The sequence below is a fragment of the Liolophura sinensis genome, chromosome 9 (assembly GCF_032854445.1).
Source record: "Liolophura sinensis isolate JHLJ2023 chromosome 9, CUHK_Ljap_v2, whole genome shotgun sequence".
Lineage (NCBI taxonomy): Eukaryota > Metazoa > Mollusca > Polyplacophora > Chitonida > Chitonidae > Liolophura > Liolophura sinensis.
The window spans coordinates 14,684,791-14,709,292 of NC_088303.1; the positions used below are offsets into that span (position 1 = coordinate 14,684,791).

The 24,502-nt window shown below is 39.4% G+C and overlaps 1 protein-coding gene across 1 annotated transcript in view; it reads right to left on the bottom strand.

Annotated features, from left to right (window-relative positions):
- Positions 1–23,116, bottom strand: part of LOC135475627 (G-protein coupled receptor dmsr-1-like) — a 58,749-nt gene extending 35,633 nt beyond the window's left edge. Inside the window, exon 1 of the mRNA XM_064755558.1 lies at positions 23,003–23,116. Coding sequence (XP_064611628.1) covers positions 23,003–23,116 — 114 coding nt within the window. The remainder of the gene's footprint in view (positions 1–23,002) is intronic.
- Positions 23,117–24,502: the final 1,386 nt, after the last annotated feature.

Below are 24,502 nucleotides of genomic sequence, written 5' to 3' on the forward strand. Positions count from 1 at the left end.
CGCCTAATTATGCAGAAGGTTTAGAAAAATGAAAAGCTTCATAAAGCCCATTCTTTTACTTTCCCAATCGTTATAGAAAACTTCCTGGTGGTATATAATCCCTATATAAATGATGCAGGGAAGGAAAAATATTATATTTTACTGGAAAGAGAGATGTCTGTGATGTTTATATTGAAAGCAATCCATTTATGGATGACAATATCCCAAAAAACCATGTATGTGATGTACAGGTATTTCGCTTATAGGTTTGGGCGAGTATACTCTCTCCCGGCATACCATTCAAATCCATGGACCCGAAATCTGGCTTTTTGATATGAGTGAAAAGTGACGTAATCGGTTTTAGCCAATGAACGATCTGTACGAGAAAAACACCCTGGCAGACTAGTATAATTGTTATTGATCGAACTGGAGGTCTGTTTTCATTAATATTTGCATAACTTACAACAGGCAGCCTATTGACCACCGAGCCTTGTATTTCCAGCGAAACAAGTTCTACCTCAGCCATACCTGGAGTCGCCCATTGCCCACAACTCCAATCTTAAAACCCGATCTCTGTCAACAAATATGGTAAAATTTGGTCTTCATTTACTCTCCAGCTTCATTCATGGTAACTTAACATCAACTACATATGTTACGGCTTACAGTGTTACGATCATCTGCACTGGTCATTCTGCATTATGATAATTAAGCATCTGCATCACATTGGTTAGCTCTTTCAGCAGAGATAGTATATAGCAAGATCCGGGCCTCTGCATGAGGAGAGTAGAGCGTGTATAAACATTGGTGATTTCAACCTCTGTCAAAAAAAGTTGCTGAACCTTCAGTGCCAAGGTTTTACTATTAATCTGCTTGTCGCTGCCTAGCTCAACGCTGAGGGGTTAGAACAAGGCAACAGAACTGGTTGCTGTCTTCGTCATGATACTTTAGTGGCGGCAGCACTTGCCCTGCGACAAGAAGACAAGAAAATGTTAGTCTTTCCGTTTATATGACATCAGTCAGATTTTAAAATATTCAGGGAAAAGACATCTATTTATGGTATTTGGGATGTGGCTGATTGATGCTTAACACCTTAGTCAAGAGCCTTTCATATGTAGAGCGGCTGTTATATTTATGGCAGGAAGACATGGTTCCCCTTGGCAAATGAGAGATCAGAAACGAAATTGACCGTTACCAGACATGGAAAACACATGCACGGACCTCATGTAACTCGCAATAGTTATGTATAGCTAATTAGCAATTCTGGTGTTTATTAGCACACAATATGGACAATTGAACAAAGTCGTCCGTGTTCGCGTGTTATTTCAGTGTGGAAGTACACGTTCTTCATGCAGAGAGCGCGTTCCGTTCGCGCCACAGAGAACGGAGAACGGTTAGGGTACTGGCCAAAATTAAACAGTATTGCGTCACCTGTTGACTACCATGGCATACAATTTGCCCAGATGACGTGGCGAATAGAAAACGGAGTAACATGGAAAAGTCCTCCATGATGATTCTAACTCATCAGCGGCAATAAACATTCCGATCAGAACATTTCCATCACTGCCTCTTTTTAGCGAATTCTCTCGTGTTTTATCGTTATAACTAAGACAGCTCCTCAGACAATCGGACAAACCACTCTCGTTTTACAAATATTGACAGACTAAATGCCTTAAAAGAGAAAAACGTTCCTCATATGTGATTTTTCTCCTAATACAGACGGTATCAACTTCTTTTACTTTGCTCTCTATACTGCATCTCCTGTACTCCTGTACCGGAGTTCAAGTCAGCTCAAGGACTCTCCGGTCGTAAGTGGGAAGGTCTGCAGCAACCTGCGGATGGTCGTGCATTTCCCTTGGGCTCTGCCCGGTTCCTCCCACCATAATTCTGGCCGCTGTCGTATAAATGAAACATTCTTGAGTATTGCGTAAAACACCTATCAAATAAATAAATAAGCCGTGCCGTCGGTATAATAAGCCAGCACCATATGTTGTACTGCTCAACTGTCGGGTGTGGAGGGCTCAACTATTTTGATATCACCTCTGCAGTTCGCACATACTTATCTGGGTGTTCTTCACGCAGTATTGTGGAAATTAAAAATGTGACATTTTGCAAGGGGCCTATAATCAAGAGCATTGATGATGCTTGCCTAACAAAAATGAAGACTTCCTGGCCTTTCTAACTTTTCACACGTGACGTTCAGATGAAAATGAGAGCAACTGGTCTTCAGCGAACATCATGTTGGAACGCATGAAAACCCTATGAAAAGCTTTGTCTATGTCATCAACTTGCGGGAACTCTTAAATGTTCCAGATTTGTTCCAAATTTTGACTTCATCACTTATTACTTATCACAGGAGCAACTTCATTGAAGACAAACAGCTATACAGCACAGAGAATAAAAACACTATCGCAGCGACGACAGTATAAGAATTGGCAAATCGCCACATGTAATTAATGAAATCCCGCCTTTCATCATTACACAGACGAAATCCTTGAAATGTTGAACAATTTAACAACAACCTGGAAATATAGAGTTTTATCTGTAGAAAGCGTAATGTAATAAGCAAACTAAGACTGCGCTTTTGAAGCTGTATTGATTTTGTGGACGATTTGAAACTCCACGGCAACTTCAGTTACCTTTGTATTCTTCTTTCATCTACCACATTTGCTGTCACAATACCCATGCTAGCCACTTCGTTCAATAGCCACATCACCCTTCTCGGGCAATTTGATAATCCAAATTGTCTTTTTTTTTAAATTGCTAATTATGTTTACGGCATATCAATTCGTGAGTTTTGACAACTAGTACATGTTATCAGCGAAGAAATATTCGATCACATCAGAGAATGTGAGTTAAACATATTACGTTATAAAAATATTTGCTTTCCATTTCCATGTTTTGTTCGAGACCAAACAGTTTTCCCTCCACCGTTATTGTGAGGATGTTGTTTCAATGTGGGTCGTTAGGTCGATGGCGATTTTAATAGAAGTCGTCGGATCATCGTTGGGCTACCTTAATTATTGATTCGTGTCATCTATAAAATACCCTATATTTATCTCACCAGCAACAATAATAATGTGTTTCTGCTTAGGGCTATATTAAAAATAGGTTATGGAATATGTTATCCCGTTGTTTCAAGTGAAAACCTATGAAAAACCTTTTGGATCGCTTTAGATGGGCCATTATTTCTGCCTGCAATAAGTTCGAGTTTCTTTGATTTATTATAAAGCGGACATTAAACGTTAATGTCCAGTGCTGTAGTCACATATGGTAGTCACACTCGCCAGAGCGCAGTTATGATAACGGAATCATAACTTGCTATCGTCATTTGCACAGTCATAAGTTCATATCAAACCACTTGTCCTCTACCCATGTCGTGTGCATGTACGAAACACATGCGAAAGTATTTCAGCAACTCCAGTAGCCTAAATCTCAGGTGGATTACAACGGCATCCCGGTTTCCGGTTTTCGGTTTCTTCCATCCATAAATCAGACCGCCATCGTATGAGTGAAAACTTTTCAGTATTAAGATAGACAACAATAAAACAAATAAATAAACAATTCAATAAGTTTGAATCCAAGAACAGGTGGCAAACCCTGTGCAAAATTCAGTGAATCACACTGTTTCTAAGAGATGCAGTCAGGCATTTGAGTAAAAAGATAGAATAAAGGTAAACTGAGGTGATCTTTCAAAGAGGTCGCCATTTGCCAACTAACACACTGCCATGGCTGCTCTGGTTTTACTCTCAGGCTGTAGCCTTTTCGATAATGATACTAACTTACCGTAATTCCTATAGGGTTCGATGCTGTTGGGAATACTCGGACACTTCCTGCTATTCAGATTGTTGTCGTCCACTCGTCCATGCAGAATTCAGTGGAAGGATAGTCAAGAATCGAGGAACTGGAAGCATGCTCACCGGGAGATTTCCAGGAAAAGAGGGATCTGTGTCGGGTTTGTTAATTATTGGCTGTGTCATCGATTAAGGATCTATGGTGTTTGCCTTGTGACTCCAAATGCATCGTTGAGGCAGCAGTTCTCTGCCACACGGGTGTGTGATTTCGGCGACAACGAATTCTTAGTCTCTTGATGCCTGAGTAAAGCGAGCTTTTGAAATTTACGATCACACTGACAAGGTTAAGTAGCGTTTTGGGAAGTCAGCGAGATCCACATATACTGTAACGGTTTTGATCAGCAAACTCGCTGAGGTTTTCGGAGAAGCGTTACATTAAGCTATCGGCCTAGCTTCCTCAAATAGAGGTGCGCCAGCTGTTGTGTGCACTAACTGTTCTAAACAGAAGGATCCAAATTGTGTGCCAATCTGATGATGGAATATTAGTATTTCTATTAAAAGCGGGTTGTGCAATGCACCTGGACAAAAGTACTTTCTATGTAGCTTTTGGAATCTAAGGTATACATTTAGCAATTTACGTGTGTGCATAACATCAAAACCATACTTGTAAAACTCGGATTAAATTTCCTTTCTTTTCAGTTATATACACCGTATTACTTCATCCGATGTGCCATACAGTAACAGACCAAGGACAGAGTCTAAATACCGGTGAAGACAAGAACAAACGACTTCAGTACTGTGTCTTACGTAATAACATCTGATCAACAGGTGATCAGTAGCTGGTACCATGATGTGATTTAAAACCGATTGTCTTTATCTGCATGTCTCTGGAATAACAGCCTTTTGTTTGTGGGAATTATCACAAAGTTATCGCAACAACCCACACAAGTTTGGTGTTGATGCGATCTGTATGGGTAAATCAAAAGCCGTGTTTGTGGAAGAGGTTGCATGGCAGGTGCGTGCAGGAGCTACAAATGATCCAAAGCAATGCCACAATATAACAATGCCACACAAAGAGTTGTGGGTGTGGAGACGATGTGGGTGTCAATTAAGGCGATGAAAAATTCAACCTCAAGAAATTCAATAGTTCCACTGAGAAACTATTTACTGAATTTTAGAAAGAAGAAAATCTAAGGGAGGAAAACTAACTCATCATGCAAAAACATTTACTATGTACATATAACAAAACCGCCTAGGTAGCGGTGTCAGCCTATCAGTACTATAAGTATAATGATACACACATCATGCCATTAACACTAACTATTCTTTCTATATATTAGAACACAGGGCTTCAGTTGTACATGTGTCTAACCTTCTTTGTCAGATGTGTTGAGTAGAGTAAGCAGGTGTATACACCACTCCACACCACATCCTACCCTATACTACACTATACTATATACCATCACAACGCATGATTTCCGAATTTCGTCCACTTAAGGAGGATCGCAGACAGATGATTCTAACGCTGGCTTGCTGCAGCTATTAGGAATTCGATCAATAAAATGGCCAAGGCCAAAGTCGGTAACTGACTCAGGGTTCTTCGGTTTCGTCTAAAGCCGATGTACACAATTCTTGAGCATGACGTTGTCCGTTTAAACATGTACAGGAAAGGCATTCTAGTTACAAAACAACACTCAAATGTCCAAAGTCGAGATATCATGTACGTAGAATATCCTGTAACTATACTGGTTCCTCTCCGGTCGTACGTCCGGGGGAACGTCTCCCACCATAACCCTGGTCGCCGTCGTATAAGTGAAATCGTATTCTTGAATACGGCACAAAATGCCAGTCAAATAAATACATGTAAATAAAATTTAACTATACTGGCACAACAAAAGAGCTATAAGGCTGTAACTGGAGTGGAAAACTGTGAATGTCAACCCAGTTCACTTCATCAAAGAACAACACTCCAGTCCACAAATACCTTACTTAAGACTGTAAACCACAGAATCTTGAACATTTATGTAGGCGTCACACTGTCCCGAAATCGACACCAGATGGACACAGGATAAAGGAAATGTTCAAATTTGGCTCTGATCGTAAGAAAGCATCGGACCATTCTTGAGCCATCGTATGACCGGTGGTGGAGTTTCTCAGGCTCTGGCAGCTACCTCGTGAGCGGTGGCAAAATCTTTGGCATGCCAAAAAATTGCCGAAAGACCTTACGAAGGTTCATTATCGCTTTGAATTCGTGTGTCCATTTTACCCTTCGTAAGGCCATCGTTAGGGCATCTTGTCAAATCGTGTCGTCTTCGTCTTTACTTCGGGTATTTTGCGCCTTACGAGGGAAACAAGAAGCCGCGCGACTGTCTTAGAAAGGCAACACGACTACGTGAAGCCCTCGCAATACCGTCGTGAAGCCATCGTATTATAGTTCGATGACATGGAGATGGGACCACAGTGTCGGCGAAGACAGCCGAATTTGAGTAGTTCAAGCGTTTCCCATGAGTCATAGTAACGTGCAAATATAAAACGACAGCCCCAGAGCATCAGTCCTGAGCAACTCCTCAAAGCAGAGGTGTGTGTAACCCCCAAAACTTCAATCACAATTAATCACATTTCACTTCCTGCAGAATGGCATACTTTGATGATGAGACCAGGATAAAAAAAGGCAGCAGCATTGCTTCTTTTGATGCACCTCTGAGAACATGATGAGCAACTCTCACAGGCCCAGCACCTCCTCTTGCAGGTAAAAATTGTCTTATTTCATTTTGTCATTTCTTGCTATTTGCCTGCCTACCATTCGACAATATACTTATCTTATTTTGCTTTTTGTTCTCAAGGGAAGTGGCAAACCGAGGTGAAAGAGGAACCCGAAGTCTATGTGGGCCAGGAAATGGATATCTGACAAAAGAAGAGAATTGAATTTCCCACGGTGGGCTGAAGGTTTTATACCATCGGGGGGTCTCTTGGCGCCTTTGTGACCTAGTTTGAACGCATCGCACTCTCAATACGACGTCGCGTAGCCATCGTGTGACGTTCGTGTGTCCTAGGGGTATAAACTACTATAAAAGTTCACTTCTTCGTGTTACCTTCGTATGTGGTTCGGGTGCCATCGTGTGACCTTCTGTGGGCATCGTACTTGCTTCGGCTGATAATTAGCTGTTTGGGGCCATCTTCTAAATTCCTTATTTGTATGGTCATATGGAGTCATTTTCGGAACAGTAAGAAGCCCGCATTAAGAATTCGACACTAAATATACAGTTAACTCCCTTGGACAGACCAATACATGCATAGTAACTATAGACCCGTGTTTTACACCTAAAACACTTGCTGTCGCAAATGACAAGCCAGTTAGTTAGATCTCGCTTGCGCAACAATTATGATGAGAACGCTTATGATACAAACACTTAAATTTAAGAGGGAATTATATTGAGATAATGACATTTGTACATGTAAAGTAAAAATTAAAGGAATAAGGCTTATCATCCCCAGTTAAAAAGAGATCCAGAGAAACGTTAGTTCCAAGGCCAAAATTTTAACCCGTTTCTTGATGGCCGACTTCTGCAAGGGACAAGTTACACGTACATGTATAACTCAGTTATCAAAAGTCTTTACTGATAAAAGAGCGAGATCAAATATATATCTTTGATAATGGGAAATAAACATTACACATTATGTCAATGCAAGAGGCATATGTCTAAAATCTGTGTACTGCTACTTGGTGATTTAAGTTTGATCCCCTACAAAATATTTTCCTTAGCTGATTCGTCTGGGAATATGTGTGACATTATAATCCACCTTGTAGAGACAAGGGAACACTTTTCTATGATTTTCTGGGATACGATTGCTTAGATAGTGGTAAGATGTCAACCCTTTCTCCAGGTAAGCATGGCCTATTCATGAATATTAATGAAACACATCATCACCCTCTTTTTGACCATGGCCGACACTGGTAATATGTTCTTAGGGTTAAGGTTAGGGGATAGAGTTAAGATTAAGATTTGGTTGTTTCGTTAATATTCATGAATTTGTCGGGCCACCATGGGGAAGGGGTCGGAATCTTACCGCTACCGATTGCTTAGGTATCGTATTGTATATGGTTAATTTGTTGGGAATTCCTATATTATCAATATGGTCATCAAAACACCATGGGCCTCAGTAATACTGCGCACGAGTACCAGAAGCCATACACACAGCTAAAGGTTACGCATGCGCAATTCTGGTAATTGGTAGCTCAGTACCTGGATCCTTGTTATCTCCCCAGTTCTAACATGTCAATCTTGCTAAGCGTCTGGACACAGACCCCCATTACAACTTCCGTTTTTCAGTAGGGACGATTGTAGTTCTGTGTATTTTAGGGTGTAAAGTCTTTTTTTGCTGCCAGCCTGCCGTTTTTGGTGTACAGGTGCATGCTTGGTATCAAAATGATGGAAATTGTCTAAGCTTTGGCCAGGTATGAGTTTTAATGGTGAAAGTTTGAAATTCTGGGCGAGAGGACACAAGGAGACAGGCGGTGATGAGGCTGCGAGTGACGTCCCCTTGGCGTTGCTAGGCACCCCGCCCGGCTGCCGGCATGGAAAGGTCCAGATTTTTACGCTTAACCTACGTCAAGATTTTTACAGCTTCTTTCTCACAGGCTGGGCCAGGTATGCACCAAAGCTTATTGGCCTCGGAATGTTTAGGACTGAGCTACAGCGCTAAACGTTAACATTGTCGCTTATGGAAAATTAATGGGGGTCTGTGGCCGTCTAGGCTAGGCAGTTGGGTGCAAGATTTGCTTTCGAACTGAAGTGTGAAGAAGCACTGATTGGATTATACTGCCACTCACACATTTTAGCTGGTTGATACACCATAAGTTTCTGCACTGCTATTTTGGTTATTTTAGTTAAAATATTTCAGATCTTTCTCAGTAAAAATTTTTTATCCAGTGTTACTACTCACGCCCCTGGAGCTTACCAGGGTAACAAAATGCTAATATTTCACTTACAACAAGCATAATTCAAAAATTGCGGTCATTCTAGGGTGCTTTTTTGATACGTTGAAGAGTATTAAGTACAAGCTGTATGTGGTTGTATGGCATGATAAGTGTCAAGCACACGCATCGTTTAAGACTGTTATTCTCTAAGACAGCCCAGAAGTTAATGACCTCGTGATTTCATTGGTAATAGACGACACCAGTTTAAAAAAATTGTCCCCCTAATGTTATAGCATAGGAAAAAAATTAAATATTTTTTTAATTCCTGTCGGCGACACTATATTCGTTGGATTTGTACAATTTTCCAGAAAATATGAGTATTTGTGTACAGCCTATGTGATATTTTTGTTCTTTTCTAGAACAAAAGGTTATTCCCTTTTTCTAAGCCTTTTTCCCTATGCTTCAATATAGGGTTGCCATTTTGTTTACCACCCACACTTGAATGATCACGTGATATCCAACTTCGGGGTGTCATACAGAATGTGGTAAACGGCACTCTCCTTACCACGCATGTGTCGCTCTCTACCTTCGCTTTACATCACTGCCACCAACAGCAAATTTTGTACAGAAATCTTGAAAAACGCCGAGATCACTGGAGTCACGGTGATGAGGCAGGAAGTGATGTTAAGACACAAACAATCCATCTCAGCCTTTGTTTCTAATAATACTTTATACTCATGCACTCTCTGTATCTAGAGTATGTGCAAGATGACTCTAACCAAAACCTAAAACAATTTCATTGATGAATTGTTCATTAAATAGTTTCCGGACAAAAGTGATGAGGCTAAGCCTAAACAAGTCTACGTGCGTTTTACTGACTCCAAAGGTCAGCCTTGTGTATTGGCGGCAGTGATGTAAGCGAAAGGTAGAGAGCGACGCATGCGCTGTAAGGAGTATGGGTAAACCGAAATGCTGAATGAGTTAATCTCTCCGCATGAGTATGTGAGAAAAACATTGTACCCATGACCAAGACAGACATATAGTAGACAGCAGCGACATTTCGGTGAAAAAGGAAGCGGTCAGCATATTCACGGTGTGTCTTGGCTTACACAAATTCATTTGTGGATTTTTCAAATTGGTCCATGTCGGCTATCATAGCTAGTTGTAATTCGTATACATGTAGGCGACTGAGGTCACAGTGTAGTAACTATAGATGTATTTTGGCCTGACTCACATGCTGAGCCATTTCGTTTCAACCGAATACAACGGCGGTTACACAGAATGACGGGCCATATCTACGGCAACCTGTACTTCACAAGTACATTATCCACGCTCAGAAGTAGTTCACCGAGGCTCTAAGCTAGGTACCATTCTGGCTCTGGTACCTTCTAGCCATCACTCTACTTCTTTACCTCTGAGTTTTGACACATTTGGACACATTTTTACCTCTAAGTTGTGTATCGGTAAAATTGTGTTTATGTAGACTGTAGCCATAAGTATGAGTAATCTGTAAAAGATTCATTCATATATATATATATATATATATATATATATATATATATATATATATATATATATATATATATATATATATATACACGTCCTGGTACGTGTAATTATGTGTACCGGTACGTATCGGATATTAATGATTGCAACAACACCAGTATAACCGAGTGTACCTCTATTGGTGTACATCTATACATAAATGTACCTGTAAAATATATGCATCTACACTTTATATGTGTATATGGGCCGGTGTATGTACCTGTTACTAATTGCATCTATACGTTGGTGAAAAACAAATATATGTAGACCTACCTGTGATAATTTATATATTTATTTGATTGGCGTTTTACTTTTTCTAAGGCTCTCAGAAACATTTGTACCATTTTCTGTCCCGAACCGCAATCTCGTCCATGCACTGTTCGCCATGGAGTGGTTTTTTCTGGTGTCGACCCCATATAACGTGCCTAAGCCAGCGTCGTGTTACACGAATGTCCCCGACGATTGTTAACGATTCTGCCTGTGTTTGTGAGAAAATACCTCCTGCGTATCGGGGAGGGGGGATTATACAGTAAATCATGCGTATTTATGAAAACTTTCATCACAACATATGGCTTTGAAGAGGTAATATGGCTCAGTTAATCAAGGTAGAGTTAGGTTGGACATCACTAACTTGATTAAATGAAGCTCTCCGACACCGGGCTGACTTGTACTGGCTAACTTTGTTTTACTTGGCGAAAATCTGACCAGTAGAAATGTCAAAATGACAAATTTTAATTTTTACATTGGGATAGAACCAAGGATGTCACGTTCTGTGTTCCTCAGCGTTACGTTTAAACTAATTGCGCAGTAACCGGCGCTCTGTCTATTACTAAACGTTTCATTACTTCGGTTTAAATATCTCTGGCTTTTAGTGTATTTACGACTTTATTAAGAAGTATGGAATATGGCCGTACTTTCGTACGTCCATCCGTCTGCCCGGATCAAAGCCTTCGGCTTATGTCGGGAACCTGTTATAATTAAACAAAACTGTCACTGTTTTTATATTTTGGCTGTTATTTCACAAGATTAAACTTTTCAAATGTACCGTAGCAATAATTGTCGTCTTGTTTCTGTGAAATGTCGAAACGAAGAAATGCTAAGTTATAATTTGCAGGAAATTCATATCATTCATGTCATTTAAGAGGGTGAATTAATACGCTAGTTTTCCACATGTTTCACAATTGCAAATCGTATCCTTCATAGTCGTGTAAGTTGTGAAATGACGACTGGTACAACCATGGTTGTGTTTTTTTTTAATCTTATGCGTGTAGCTTTAGTTCCAAAATGTAATTTCTTTCAATATTAAAAAAGGAGAATTTAACCGAGTTAAATTTCAACTTTGACCTCTTCTCTATCTAGGCCCAGGTTTCACAAAAATTCTTCAGTTCACTATATTTCTTAAGTCTGGCTTCTTTTTTCAAGCATGAAATTATTCTCAATAAAAATTAAGTCAAACAGTTTATAAGTATAGTATTATGTAGCTTAAGCTAAACGAACAAAAAGCTCAAGACGTTTTGTAAAATCGGGCTCACAGATATAATTTTCAAAACTAAATTGTTTAACAAGCCTTTCAGTGTACGGAGGAAAAAAAAAGAAGAATACCTTGTGTTTATTTTTTTAATTACGTGCTTATTTCATTTATTTCAGGGTGCCCTGAATATGGACATAATGTGCCTTAAGAAATACGAAGGAGTTTTCCTGTGAGTTACGTTATACCTCTGTAAGAAATAAGAAAGGTAATTTAATATGTTCTTGCTTTATTATTTTACAATATTATCTATATATTTATTTGACTGTTGCTTCAAGCATGCATACGCCAGAATGTTTCACTCATATAAGAAGGCGATCAGTTTGACAAGAGTACCCGTCTAGCTCTCAACGTGGCGTTTTACACCGGCCGCTCCAACATCGCTTCATTCACTATGCGTTGTTATGGTGTTTGATGTAACTCACTTGAAAATATTTTTCCAGATCATGGCGCGGTCGAAAACCTGTGATGCACATCGCTGATCCAGATATGGTAAAACTGATCTGTGTGAAGGAATTCAAAAACTTTGCCAATAGAGAGGTGAGTCTTGTTCAGGCTACATAGGACTATACAGCTTAAAATGAAATGAGCATGAGGAGAAATCTCTGAAAATATTTTAAAATTAAAATATTTGAAATTAGTTTTCCTTTCTCATGTTTTCCTTTCTCATGCCACGTGCATGACATGGATATTGGGTTCATGCGCACTGCAAAAATACAGCTATATAATACATCATCCCCAACAACAAAGAGTGGCCACTCAAAGAGTAGCTCGTTATATGCAGTTAAAATGTTCACGAAAGCTTTGTTGTTTCAGGTTTTCTTACCGCAGGTAGCCGTCCAGAAGTCGATGATTACAAATCTAGTAGGCAAAGGAGAGAAAATGTCAACACTTACTGATACTTCAAGGAGAGCAAGTACAGTGGTAAACCTCTGAAGCATTCTGTTCTGCCAAACCCATTAATAAAATTCAGCTTTGTGGTAACTTAGAAGCCTACTTTAGACGTCTGAGGCTTAAACAGTTTTTTTTTCCGCGGAGGAGAAGCTAACCGAGACGACAATATACTAGATCATTAGAGAACCTGCAAACTAAGACAAGAAACTGTTACGACCCAAACTGTCTGTATTATAAAGAGATGGCAGTTTAGACAGTTTAGCCGCACAAAAAAGTAACCAAAACCAGCAGATTTTATTTTACAACAATTCATTAGGTTTAACAAGAACATATAACAAGACTTTTACAAATACTAAAGTACTTAAGTTTAACAAGAAAGGATAGCAGTATCTATACAAATACTAAAGTACTTACATGTACAACGGTGTCAAGTCCAGTCGGACGCATATATTCCACAATGCTTAAAAATTGCACAGAGGTAATATTCATAAGAGGGAAAATCCACGGCATAACTGAGTGTATGACGAAATATAAACAAAATTCCACAGACAGGGTCCGTGTACTAATGAGCACTGTGTACGCAAGAGCACAAATTAAATATACAAGTTCAGACTGAACAAGTGCTCGGTGGAGATAGGATATAACAAAGCCAGAGGCTAGAAAGACACCAAAATTCAGCACAAAAGGCCTACTAAAGTAACACACAGCGAAAGTATCCAAAACTCTCAATAATTCTCCTTTCTTCCCCTTTGACCTGCTTTCATAGGTCTTATATAGACTGGTGGAATTTTCTAGAATAAGAAAATTCTTGAACACTTGTTGTAAACAGACAGGCCCCGAACTGAGCATATTCTGGAACATTCTAAGGTAGAGGCAGACAACAGGCCCTGAACTCAGCATATGTAAACAGTGGCAAGCTAAATTTAGAAGCTGACGACAGTTGTTCACATAACAAAACCGACAAAATCACACCTCCCACAGGGACGTAGCGCTACATATGTATGTCGCCAGCTCCAGAAGCGGAGTTAAATATGAAATTCTCACCAAATAACACAGACTTATGCATCATTTGAACGGAGATTAATTCAAAGCCTAAAATCCGACAAAGAAGTTGTGATTAAACAAGCCCACAACGGTGGAGCCACGGTCATTATGAACAAAAATAATTGCTTGATGCTATCCGTCATTTGTTTAATCATTCATTTTACACTCCACTGAAGGAAGATCCGACATATGAATACCAAGACAAACTGAAAAACCGTCTGGACAATTTGTACATAGAAGTACGTAAACATACTGAATTGACAACTGCTTTAGAGTCCCACCCTGGTACATTTTATCTCTTACAAGCATAATAACCCAGGTCAACGTATTTTATCTGGAATAGGCACCATTACCGAGGATGTGTCCTGCTGCCTAGATGGTTTATTGCGACCGTATGACATGAAAACCTATATCCACGATACCACGGACTTCCTACGAAAACGTCAGTGTATCAAAAATCTGCTAGAAAATATCATACTTGCCATAATGGATGTTGAAGGCCTATACACTAACATACCTCACACGGACGGACTGCAAGCTGTCCGCAATGTAATGCCAGATCTCACAGCCGCTGATAGAGCAAACGAAAGGACCGAATTTGTTTTGATCAACAATTATTTTGAATTTAATGGTAACCTGTATCTCCAACCCAATGGAACGGCCATGGGTACACGTATGGCTCGGCAGTATGCCAACAACATTATGGAAACAAAGATTCCAACAAAACTACACATCAAAACCGCTTATGTATATCCGCTTTATCGATGATATATTCACTGGCCTCAGAGACATAGTGCTCTGGAGAAATATTTTTAGGAATTTAATGAAACTCACCCCACTGTCAATATTACCATCGAATCTTCCTGCAATTCAGTGAGCTTCCTGGACACTACCGCATCGATCAGAAACAATGAATCTGTTATAATCTTAAAGGGCCTGTCAAACCTATACCACAAACCAACGATAATTTGTGATGGCCCGGCAAAGAGAAACCCAGGTGAACAACTATTACAATATAAAACTAAGCCTCAGGATCCGAGAATTCCACTAATAGTGACATATAACCCATAACTTAAGTCACTGCAGCGTATGTAACAATGTAAACCCTATCTTAAAAGACAACAGCTTGAACAATATCATCACAGATAATATTTATAGTATAGTAGAAATATATAGTATTTCAGTTACATGTATTCGGCGAAGCGCTCAGCGCTGGCTCAGAGAGTTAAACCGCTGAGAGTCAGGCCCTTGACCAATACGGACACGTGTTCCAATCAACCTCTCTGTCTTTAGTCAGGAGGTTATTCACTTGGGGCAATCCCATATTCGACTGGCGTTTTACGCTATATACTCGAGAATATTTCACTTTAATATACGACGAGGCCAGCATTATAGTGGGAAGAAACTGAGATCTATCTCGGGGAAACCCACGACCACCCATAGATTGCTGTCAAACCTTTCATGCACATGAATTGTCCGCTTAACACCGATCAATTAAATAATAAAAAAATAAAATACTTGAAGACGACCAGGTTTGTGGTTGGAGGAAACCACGTAAAATCATGTAAATGACAAATGACTTGACAAAGAGGCTAGATCTGAATTCGAAGACCTCATTTGGGATTTAGCACCTCATCAAGTGAGTTAGGGTTCCACAAAAATAATATTTATTTATTTTGTTTATTTGACAGGTGTTTTACGGTGGAGAAACCCATGACCATCCACAGGCTGCTGGCAGACCTTTCCACGTACAACCAGAGACATTAATAATGATCTCTAACTCAAATATGTACACGTAAAACACAAGAGGCATTCTTACTAAAATAAGTCCAGTAAATATGATTTTGTGATAGGTGTTCATTGTAAATGTAAAAAGCTGATAAACATGTATACCTGTTAAATATACATATAAAAGATTACTAAACATGTGACATTTACTATGTAAACATGGTACTGCAGTAAATATGTTTACACGTGTGTCGGATTCTTAATATGTCATGTTTACTGGACTACATATGATTAATGAAAATATCCCCATTAGTATGAAAACATCTGACATGTTTATCACATTTATTTATTTATTTATTTATTTATCTATTTGTTATAATAATGGACGCTGGGACAGTTCCATTTCGGTAATAAAATAGGGGGCTGGGTTGTGCTCTCAGAACACCTGTTTTCTTCAAAATTTGACAACTCACATTTGCCGAGGACAAAGGCAAAATGAATTTACTTCTAATTGGCCAGGCAATCAAGTTTAAAGGTGAAAAGTCAACATTACCGACACCATGTGGCCAACAGGCACTTATCCCGTGTATGAAATATAAAGAGGTGACATCAAACAAGCGTCTGTATCTGGATAAGCGCAACATGGGGAACGATGCATCTATTCAAAGTCCTCTTCCTAGTAACCCTTCCAAAAGCGGTGGATTGCTGGCGACGGGGGTGAACAGCTTGTGTTCGATGATGGAAGGCATCTTCCGTGATGCAGGAGTCAGCAGTTACATACAGAGGCCGTCAGCAGTTACATACAGAGGCCGTCTGAAGAACGCCACCGCTCTTTGAGAATTACACTCTACCATTGTTTCCTCTCAGTAGATGGATGTTTCTGTGGCTTGTGTCAGCGCTTCTGTCTCCATACCTACCGTCACCCAGATACAAAATGTTAAGAGAGTTAAAGAAGCTGTAGGCCTGAATCTGCCGAAATCGGCTCCACTTGGTCATCAAATTCTCGGCAACGCTACCATTTCAGGGAGCCCCTTGCATTTCAGCTTCAACTGAATCTACAAGTTTGTCCACGAAATAAATCGTTACTTCCGACAATTTTTTATTAGTTTGGCTTCAATTCCTTAAAACCCTCCTTCCTCTGTCGTCGCAAAACTGTTATGTTTTTAACTGTTCCGTGCCTTCCTCTGATTGCATGATGTATTTCCCATTCATTCCGTTGGCATGGACTTGCCCAAAATCATAACAACACAACCTAGACCGTTACATATTAAGGAGAGAGTGGTTGTTTTCTGTATTATTCACCACCCCCACCCCACGCCCATATTTCTTAATGTTATGTTAGAATAGAAATAAAACGTACTTTGCCACGCTCAAATCACCCAGATAATGCACCACAAAAAATCCAGAAAACAAAGTTCAAAACATAAAAAGTAAAATTAAGTGAAACAAACGTCTGCAAACTGATTCTCGATGTGTAACGTGTCATATGAAGCCATGTAACAATCTTAAATTCAGCACGATTTACTATTATGAAAAAAGTCTGGAATAAAAGTTCTTTTCGTGACTGGCTGACTGGCAGACGTAGGGTAAGCCTACATGTACAGTTCCCTCTGGTGCTGTTAGAAGATCAATAATGGAATTATCACGGACAAAATGAACAGCCTAGCTATATTCAAGTTTGCGTCAGTGAAAAAAAAACAACAAAAAGCAAAATGAACCGCCCTCTCCCCCCAAAAAGAAACAAAACAAAACCAAAAACAAAAACAGAAGAGTGATTCCAACCTTAACATTGTACAACGTTGGTCATCTTTAAATAGGGATAGAAACGTTTGATATTATGTGGTGCATGTTTGTGGTGAAATTTTATTTTGCTGATTTCAAATCCACACTGGAAGTGGAAAAATATCCAGGTCTCGACAATAAGCAGTCGACCATATAATGTCTTTCATCAATGAGGTGTGAAAATCTTCTGACTGCGGTGTATATATTTATTTACTTTTTTATTTATTTGTTTATTTGATAGGTGTTTTGCGACGTAATTATACGGCAAGCATTATAGTGGGAGGAAATCGGACAGAACCCAGGGAAACCCACGACATCAAGGTTGCTGGCTGATATTACCAGGTAAGATCGGAAAGGAAACCAGCATGACTGGACCTCAACTCGCATTGACCGGATTGGTGACAATCTTCTGTTTCATTATGCTACTCTAGCACGCTAACAACCCGGCCACGGAGGCTCCGATAGCCGTGTAAACTTACCCTCTGAAAGCCGGGTACAGCTGCTGTGTCTCTGACAGGCACATATCCTGGTAAGGTAACGTCATGACGTTGTCGTCATGGGTAATGCCTGCGGAAAAGATAATGTACAAAACGGACTATCTCATAAGTCGATGTACATGTATACTATGTTAAGTACAGAAAAGTGTGGTAATAATATAAATAAGGTGTGCTCGCCACATTAAGAACATCATCACTTTCTAGAATCAGTTTTCCTGACACTCAGGAGGCACCGCCATATTGTACGTGAAGTATGATAAGGTTGAAGCCGTAGTTTCGTATCCGGCTAGAAGGCATGAGATGCATTGAGCAATGACTTCAGTGCCTGTGTGTTCTGAAGGATAAATAGGCAAAAGATAAATTAAGATCAGCGTATAGATATAAAAACTGTAAATGAAGATTTCTTAATTTCAGACTTACGTTGAAGGAATAATCCTTAGCATCTATGATAATTTTAATCAGTTTATGTTTTCATGTAATTTTAGCAGTATCTAGAAATTGATGCATGCCCGCCTTTGTAAGTTAGCGAGTGTACTTTCTTCAGTCATATGACGACGAAGGAGTTTTTAGAGTACATGTAATGTGCCTCCTTGTTGCAGGACGGATGTCCACCACTCTTTTATCTAGTGCTGCATCAAAAATACAACTTACCTAAGTAAGCTGCCCCGACCGAGCCATTATATTGACATAGGTCAACCAGTAGTTGCACTAGCACCTTAATGCTGAACGCCAAGCGAGGAAGGTACAGCTTCCTCTTTCAAGGCCTTAGGTGTGACCGGATCCTTGATTGACCCTGGATATACCGACCCAAAAGCGGACTCCGCCTTTGCGGTCTGTTATTTCTGCCAAGTACACTTTGTCTGATAAAGTCATGTTGTTAAACTGAGTGGCTCCTTGAAGTGAATAAGTCATTACAAACAGCCACTGTCGGAGTTGTATTTTGCAATAATTTATCACAGAAAGCTTCTCTTAGAGTTACTTTTTCTAATTATTTAAAAAAAACTTGCGTTGTTGCACAGCTATCACCACTTACCATCGTATGTTAATCAACCTTATATACTGCGTATTAAGAAATAAAAATCAAGTGTTTGATATCCTTTAAGAAGTGGGCCGTAATAACTCATTCATACCAATGGCTCCTTTCGTCACTTCTCGGTCATTTACTTAACATTATCACCAAGAATGGCCGTGTCATCTTTGGGGTAAGACGTAAAGTGCAGCGCCTCGAACACGGGTTTCGTGAATGGAAACAAAACTGCCAAGCATGAAAGAGAAAATAATTACATTAGTTACATTTAACTAGACTTTGCTATCTGGTTACGCCATCCACATACATAATATATATAGCTTCAGTGGTACCATGGGATAGGGCGTCATTTGTGGCTTTTCCACAACGATATATGTGTGATATATATTGTGTTCTTGTGTGACGTAACGTCTGGAAATTGTAAAAATTACTGAAAAATTTTGGTTTCTTAATTATATTCCAAGACTTGCAAAAGCGGCATAAATATCTTACAAATTTTTCATAAATTTAGAACGCATCCCAGATTATATCATTCCTTACACAAAACGCTGGTTTTGTGATTGGATAAATGGACCTATACCTGCATGACACATTATCATATCAGGGGATTTTACATCTAAAGCCACTAACATAAATTAGTCATAATATTATTTGTCATTTTGTGGGATATTTATTATTTAAGTATTTACCGTTCAATTAGTCGGTTGACGTTACACACTGATGCATGGAAACCAGTAAGTACCAAGAAAAATTGTCATAAATATTCTCGTAAATATTGAAATTAAGAGAATTCTGGCATTTCTTGTTTACTTTGGCTCTAAGCGGCTTCCGTACAAATGCTACTAAACCTCAAAAGCGCGTGTTCAAAAGATTTGTGTCTACTAAGTAGGATTTAAATCTTAATACCATTCCCATTCGCAAAGCTGACAAATGGTATTAAGTCAGTTAATTCCAGGTTTAACTTCTAATGTACTTTTAAACCATCGATACTAATTATACGTAGCTAGTCCAGCAGAAGATGTTTCAGAATTGACAGCACATTATAGGGCATGGATCAGGTAACTCTCTGTCCAAGGCACTCATACTAGCATCTATCTTCCATTATGGCTTTAATTATATGTAGAAACCTAGGTACAATGTATGGAATGTTTGAGCTCATCAAAATGGCGTCTTGATGTGCAGACCAATCTTCCTAAACGGAAGTCCACTACATTTCTGGCCGTCTAGATGACAAGCCTACCGTGTGATTTGTGTCCTGTCACCTGAGGGCTTGTTTCACGGATGAACAGATGCTGTACTGAAAATTTATCGCTCTAAAAGACTGTTCCGTATGGAAGGCGATAGCTACCTCCACCGCACCCAAATCTTATGCATCCACGCGTGAGTGTTGTTGGTCGCGTGTGAACGAAACAAGCTCGAGCACAAGGGAGCTTGATTTTGTCGTGAACATTTTCGACCATCTTTTCTGACGTTCATGCGACATTTCGACGTCTTGACGTGTTGAAATTTTTCCGCGGGCACGTGTTGTTTTATTCTAGGTCACGAGTTGTATTGACGTATGCTCGTATCCATTTTTGTCCATTCACGTGTAAACAAAACACAGGAGTAGGCCTACATAAAATTTTGATAGCGCTCCGGAGGGCGAAATGGCAAACATATAGACTCTATCGGCTTCCATAGCTCCGTAAGCAACTCACGGATAATCAACTAGCCTTGTCCGGACGATAAAGAAATAGAATGTAATTGTAACGCCACATTGCTATTAATAACTTGCCTTTGGCATATAGTTATTTGTTTTAAGTGCTATATTCTCTCTCTGTCTATTTTCTGTCTTGTGTCTTGTTTTTAACTGAAGCGTCGGCATTGATGCAGGTGTTAAAGTAACACGTATAAGAGTCAGCTTACTGAAATGCTTCAGTTAACCCAAGTGAAAAAGGCTTAATGGCTCCTGATACATTTCAATTATCAAATCCGATACATCAAGCCCTCTGTTAGTATATTTGCAAAGTGAAAAGCTTTGGGGTTCAGGTCCAAACATTGCTGCTTCAGTTCTCTCCAAACCCCTAATGGCCAGAAATAGGGAAGAGGTGGAAAAGCTTAGCTTTATAGAATTTGAGAATATACCAGTTTTTGCATAAGGTGTTCAGGTTTAATTTATATTTCCAATCGGCCATTTCACTATTCACGTATTCCCGCCTGCTTTATAACTGAACAAATGATCCACTGTGTTTAGCAAATCCAAAAGTGCATAAGAAAAATTTACAGAATCGTATGACCTTTCTTTTCAACAGAGAACAACACAGAAATATGATCAAGATTGTCAAGGCTTACTATTCTCGCTAGTAAACCTTTTTTAACTGGTTGCAGTTGAGAATGGTTGACTGCAATAAATAACCATGGCAAAAACATAATACTTTTATCAATGACAAAAGAAGATTATTTGAGGCGAAGAAAAGCCAAACAGTCTGCTGAGATAAACTTGAATGTCTAGCCTGTTAAATGTGACAACATGTCACATCAGCATTTCAGATATGATTAAGAACCGTATTTAAGTTAATGCCTGGTGCCAGTATGCACTATAGAAAGATGTCGGTACGCCGTCAACCCTCATATCATTTAGGCGAAGATATCTGGGTAAAACTGACAAGCACTTCTTCTACTGGGGTTTTATTTAAGCGGCATTTGACGTATCAGTAACTGCGCCCATATAGTTGGAAAAGACTTGATTTCTGTAATGCGCTCAATATCACCCGTCCTGTCTTCAAAACGCGTGGCATTTTAATATGAAGTCTGTCTAGAGAAGTATTTTGAGGTGAACTAGGTATCTTAAGGTTTCACGGGTCGATAGGCGTTGACGCCGGTCCCTAATGCCATATCGACAGACGTTTCCAGAAGGGAGTCTCCAAACGCACTCATTCTTAGCAACACCCCAGGCTACAAAGGCTTGCCCATCTCCCATATGACTCAATTACTTGTATCCTTTCTTCAAGGCTGGCTAGTCCAGTACATCAAGTTTTAACTGCGACCAAGCTATTCATTTCCTTGAACTCCATTGGGCATAAAAACGTGTGATAAACGTATATTGTGGAAAGTGCCTTTTGGATTCTGATGTTATATATGAGTAGAAAGATCACAACCCGATACTGTTCATTATGGGCATTATAATGAATGTGAAATACCCACCTACCCCCAATTTGACGAATAATTTGAATCAAAGCAGTTAAACATTTCAAATTGGTAAATTGACGTTTCATTCCGGCACTAAGATTGGAGGGTGAATATGCATTGCATCATTCCTGAGTGTATATCCAACACTACTGGTCACTCCATTTTGAAGGAAGTTATGTTACCAAGTTCGTTGAACAACATTTCTTTCCACTAGGTAATAAAGCGCGAAATTGTGATCATCACACTTTGGAAAGTTGATCCAAAACTTTCTGGCTTTACTCAGCTTTTCAGTGTGTTGTCAGTTTGACGTAAATGCTTAAAAAGTAGTTGTCGAAGACTGAGTTCAGCGGAAGAGTGCATGACAACACCTGCTGGTGGCACGTCAATGCTTCAAACAACAGAACAGCTGCAACAAATATCCGCAGGCCACAAAGAAACTCCTGCCGGCTGTATGCCTGAATGATGTCATTATTGTACTTCTCCATGTCTATTTCCAACCCTAGATTTCACTGTTTTATTTAAACAGTCGCGCCCACGCTGGAGAAAACTAGCAGCGGGAAATACCTTGAGCCCCGTCCAGACTTCTGTTGACTCAACAAGAGTCAACTTGCAGTTGAGTCAATAAGCTGAGCCGTGTTGGGTAGTCTGGACGGGTTCTTCAACTGCGTTCAACAACACCCATAACCATGCAACATTGTTGAATTGGAAATGCATGAGTATTTTTTATCAACAAGATGAGTCGAGTTGAGTTAAAGTAGCCAATCAGCAGTCGCGTAAAAATAATGTGACCGTCTTAAGGCACGTGACCTGGTCAAAATGGCGGCATCAAAGGCGAAAGAGAGAGACTAGCATGGTCTCACGATGACACAGTTTCGTTGATACAGGAGTATGAAAAAATACCTTCGCCTGTGCAACACACTCTCTAAAGATTACAAATACAGGGAAAAAGAAAATCATTGTGTTTCATGCATTGGAGAGAAAAATGGAAATTTCCCTCCAGTTTATCGAAAATTTGTTTAAAACACACAGCTCAACACACGACAACAGTGTTGGACAATGTTGACCTATCTGATTTGTGGTGCGGACGAACACTCAACTTACCTCAACAGCATTCAACTTGCTGTTGAGTAAACAAAAGTTGAACGATGTTGGATAGTCTGGACGGGGTTTTAGCCATGGGCTGTCGGTGTCAGACTGGTCAGCTGAGCTTGCCATAGAAGTGCTGCTCTCATCGAATACAAAGTGAACTAAACTAAGCCATGAAAATAGGCCATCAAATTTCTCTGTTGTATGTTTTTAATTAAGTGTGAAGAATTAACTTGGTTCGTGGATATGCAGTAGTTGTACGTGATACTCACATACACTGCCCTAAATCTACTAACTTATGTATATAACAGCTATAGATGGTAAACAGATGAAGAGAATATCAGGAGAAACACAACAGAAAGTGTACCTGGAATAACTTTAAGATTTTTAGAATTTTTCCGTGGATATAGTGAGGCCAAATATTTGGGTTATAAGGCGGGTTTTGTGGGCAACATTGAAAATTCAATATATGACGCCAATGTAAAAGTTAACAAGACACACTATTTAGGAGCAAAGATAACTGGGTGTGAGGGCATTTTCGGCGCACATTTTCAGTATTGGACAGAGTAAACCGCCACCCTTGCTAGATACTCTCATTTTTTTCAACCTTTTCAAGCACCACTGCAACTAATATTTTGAAACATTTTGAGAGAACTATTGGGTGTAAAGAAATGATCTGCACAGTTTTACGAAACTTGTATCCTTAGATACACAAACACATCAAACAAACAAAGTTTGAATATTTACAGTAACTGATATATCTCCTGACTTCACATTGTGGGTCGGGGTTTCTCCCGGACTCTACCTGGTTTCGTATAAGTGAAATATTCTTGAGCACGGCGTAAAACAAAAATCAAATAAATAAAATAAAATTTTTTTAAAAACCATAAACAGACAATTTTCTTTTCTTTTCCGGTTACGAAATGTCAATGAATAACATATCAGCTATTAACCAACAAGTTGTTCTTCGTCGGTGTGTGCTGTCTAATGTTATAATGAGATACAGAAAAGTGATGATTAGCAGTCAGAAGGCGCAGGACGTGAAAAATTTATTATTCTGACTTAAGCCGGGTCGAGACATGCCAAAGCAGATTGCTGACCGTCCTTCACACGTACAGCCGGAGAGGAAGCCACCATGACGTGAACTCACAGCCACCGCATGCCTGCATAACCGTTCTTTTCAGAAAAATGCTTTGAGTAACAGGTTCAGTCTGTCGTCAGCTTGTGTGAAGTGAAATCATAGCAAATTTATAGAAATATTTCAACTCAGAATTCTTCATTGGTTATTGCCAAATTGATTTAAATGAGGCTAAACAACATTACTTTAAATTACACATTTACAAAACTTACACGGAAGAAAGCAACTAACGGGTAACTTAGATTATTGTTGATAAATGTACAAACAAATTTATGTGAAAACTTAATAAAAAATGTTATTAATTATATATATCATGCATGTACATGTATGTAAAAGGGGACAAGATAAAAATTAGATTTATTCAAAGGCTTTACAAT